We start from the raw sequence: 3,098 nt of genomic DNA, 5'->3' as shown, positions 1-3,098 counted from the left end.
CAGCAGAGAAAGACCTGAAGAATAGTTTCCAATTCGCAAAACCAGAACATGAGTTGCGCACACACCACCTGAAGGAGAAAGAAGCGTACATCCTGTTATGGTGTATGTAATAGTAGGATATGGACAATAGAAAGTGTATGTGATGTGGATGTGTGTGTGTGTGTGGTGTGGTGTGTGTGTGGGTGTGTTGTGTTGGGATGTGTGTGAGTGTGTGTGGTTGTGTTGCGTGGTGCTGCGTGCGTGCGTGCGTGCGTGCGTGCGTGCGTGCGTGCGTGCGTGCGTGCGTGCGTGCGTGCGTGCGTGCGTGCGTGCGTGCGTGCGTGCGTGCAGGTGGAAAGGCTGGCAGTGGTGGTGTGTTCTCTGCAGAGCTCTGCCAGGGACAGAGAGGGCACAGAGAGTGCCCAGGCCGAGTGGAGGTGTGTGGACCTGGAGGGGGAGCTGACAGAGACCCGTGCCCAGCTCACGGAGTGCCAGGACAGGCTACAGGAAGCCAGGAGGAGGGTGAGACCACCATGCTATAAACCACCATCAACCCAGCTGTACAGATAGAAACATACAGACACACAGGCACTACCACTCTGTAAGATAATGTCATGTTGACCTGACTGTTACGCTCATTGAGTCTACTTCAGTTCTAGTCTTACCATCTCACACACGGTGAGATACTTGATGTCAGTGCTTATTGGGTATACTGGATTACTCCTAGAGCACATGCCATTGTAAAGGCAGCTACGCTCATGTTGAAGAAGCTGGAATTGTGTTTGCCGTGGCTCAGAACCTTGTTCAAAAGCCTCCCACTGATCCAGCCTCTCCATGTGAGATGGTGGAAGTCTGGCACATTTCCTCTAGTGCTCAGCATACMGCCAGAGCCTTTATCTGAACACAATTAGTCATTTTCCCAGGCCTCTGCACTCTGCAGGCTCTCCCACTGTAATTTCTCTGCATTTCCCTGTAACCTTTAGTAGTGGGGTTTGAGTCCACCCTGAGCCCCAGCTCCTCTGCCCAGGCATCCATTACAGCTCTCCAGGACAGCAGCATTAATCCACCTGATGCCATGCCAGCCGTTCTCCTCCGCACATGGAAATGAAGCTGCCTCACTGCTGCTTTATTCCTATTCACAGGAGGCTATGGAAGAAAGTGTCTGTCTGTCTGTCTGTCTGTCTGTCTGTCTGTCTGTCTGTCTGTCTGTCTGTCTGTCTGTCTGTCTGTCTGTGTAACCGCCAGGTTTGGTAGGGTTGGTAACCGCAGGGCTGTGGTAGGATTGGTAACAGCAGGGTGTGGTAGGGATGTGGTAACAGCAGGGTGTGGTAGGATGGTAACCAGCAGGGTGTGGTAGGGATGGTAACCGCAGGGATGTTAGGGACTGTGTGGTTACCGAGGGTTGATGGTAACTGCAGGGTGTGTGAGCTGGTAACAACAGGGGAGGTAGGGAATGGAACAGCAGGGTGGTAGGATGGTAAACAGCAGGGTGTAGTAGGGATGGTAACAGCAGGTGTGGTAGGGATGGTAACAGCAGGGTGTGGTAGGGTGGTAACACATGGGTGTTAGGGCTGGTAACAACAGGTGAGTAGGGATTGGTAACAGCATGGTGATGGTTGGGATGGTAACACAGGGGGGTAGGGATGGTAACAACAGGGTGAGGTAGAGATGGTAAACAACAGGGTGAGGTAGGGATGGTAACGCAGGGTTGGTAGGGACTGGTAACAACAGGTGTGTGTAGGGCTGGTAACAACAGGGTGAGGTAGGATGGTAACCATTGAGGTAGGGATGGTAACAACAGGGTGAGGTAGGGAATGTAACAGCAGGGTGAGGTAGGGATGGTAACAACAGGTGAGGTAGGGATGGTAACACAGGGTGATGGTAGGGATGGTAACAGGCATGTGAGGTAGGGATGGTAACAACAGGGTGGGTATGGGATGAACAACAGGTGGTAGGGATGGTAACAGCATGGTGAGGTAGGGATGTAACAACAGGGTGAGGTAGGGATGGTTACAGCATGGTGAGGAGAGGGTGGTAACAACAGGGTGAAGGTAGGGATTGGTAACAGCATGATGAGTAGGGAGGTAACACAGGGTGAGGTAGGGATGGTGTACAACAGGGTGAGGTAGGGATGGGAACAGGCAGGGTGTGGTAGGGATGGTAAACAGGGTGTGGTAGAGATGGTAACAGCAGGGTGTGGCTAGAGCTGGTAACAGCAAGGTGTGTAGGGCTGGTAAACAACAGGTGAGGTAGGATGTAAGCAGCGTATGTAGGATGGTAACAGCAGGGTGTGATAGGGATTGGTAACAGCAGGGTGTGGTAGGGATGGGTATGGTAGGATGTGAGGAAGCAAGGGGGAAAGGGTTTAGGATGTGGTCTGTCACATGGGCCTGCGTACCTCCTGCAACACAGCCATGCTGGCTCTTCAGACTGGTCACCGTGGCCTGAACTTTGGTCTGCTCCTCAGCTGGAGAGAGCGGAGGAAGAGAGAGAGGGGGATGAGGGGCGGGGCGGAGGGGGGGGGGGCGGCCGGGGGGGGGCGCGAGGGGGGGAGGGGAGAGCAGGGGAGAGGGGGTGGGGAAAAGAGAGGGTCAAAAACATGCAGTTTGAGCTCATAAAGGAGCTAGAGGTGAGATAGACATTGGTAGATAGAGAGGGCATTGAGTAAAGTGATTCATCCTAACATGAAAAGTCAATTCTGAAACCCACTGCATACTCAGAGGTACTGTTGTGTGAACCTGGACATGTTCTCTGGCTGTACACAGAGGTCCATCATAGCAAATGAGGATGAACAAAAGCAGTGGATGGAGTTTTTAAAATAATTTTCTCTCTGTGACATGGTTGTGGGCATGTACACTTCCACATACATGTGCTGGACCCCTCTGTCTCCCTGTGGATTGTCTCATTGAGGCGTCTCTCTCTCTTTCTCTCCCTCCCTGCACTTCTTCATGTCTGGGAGCAGTAATCTGTTCCTGAGCCAGCACTGCTGGGATTAAGCAGTGACTAAGATAGGAATATGCGTCAATTAAAGCAGAGAGCACAGAGCCGGAGACAAGAAAGAGACCAAAATCAACAAAGTGACATGGAGAGAAAGCAAAAAATAAACGACAGACAGACAG

At 52.2% G+C, this 3,098-nt stretch overlaps 1 protein-coding gene across 1 annotated transcript in view; it reads left to right on the top strand.

The window, feature by feature from the left end:
- LOC111969117 (centrosome-associated protein CEP250-like) overlaps positions 1-1,087 on the top strand; it is a 14,748-nt gene extending 13,661 nt beyond the window's left edge. The window contains exons 4-6 of the mRNA XM_070445304.1: positions 331-501; positions 707-815; positions 963-1,087. Of these exons, the coding sequence (XP_070301405.1) occupies positions 331-501; positions 707-815; positions 963-1,087 (405 nt within the window). The remainder of the gene's footprint in view (positions 1-330; positions 502-706; positions 816-962) is intronic.
- The last annotated feature ends 2,011 nt before the right edge of the window (positions 1,088-3,098 follow it).

This window comes from Salvelinus sp. IW2-2015, linkage group LG10 (genome assembly GCF_002910315.2).
Source record: "Salvelinus sp. IW2-2015 linkage group LG10, ASM291031v2, whole genome shotgun sequence".
Lineage (NCBI taxonomy): Eukaryota > Metazoa > Chordata > Actinopteri > Salmoniformes > Salmonidae > Salvelinus > Salvelinus sp. IW2-2015.
The sequence above is the reverse complement of the archived record's forward strand: the minus strand, read 5'-3'. Positions and strand labels throughout refer to the sequence as shown.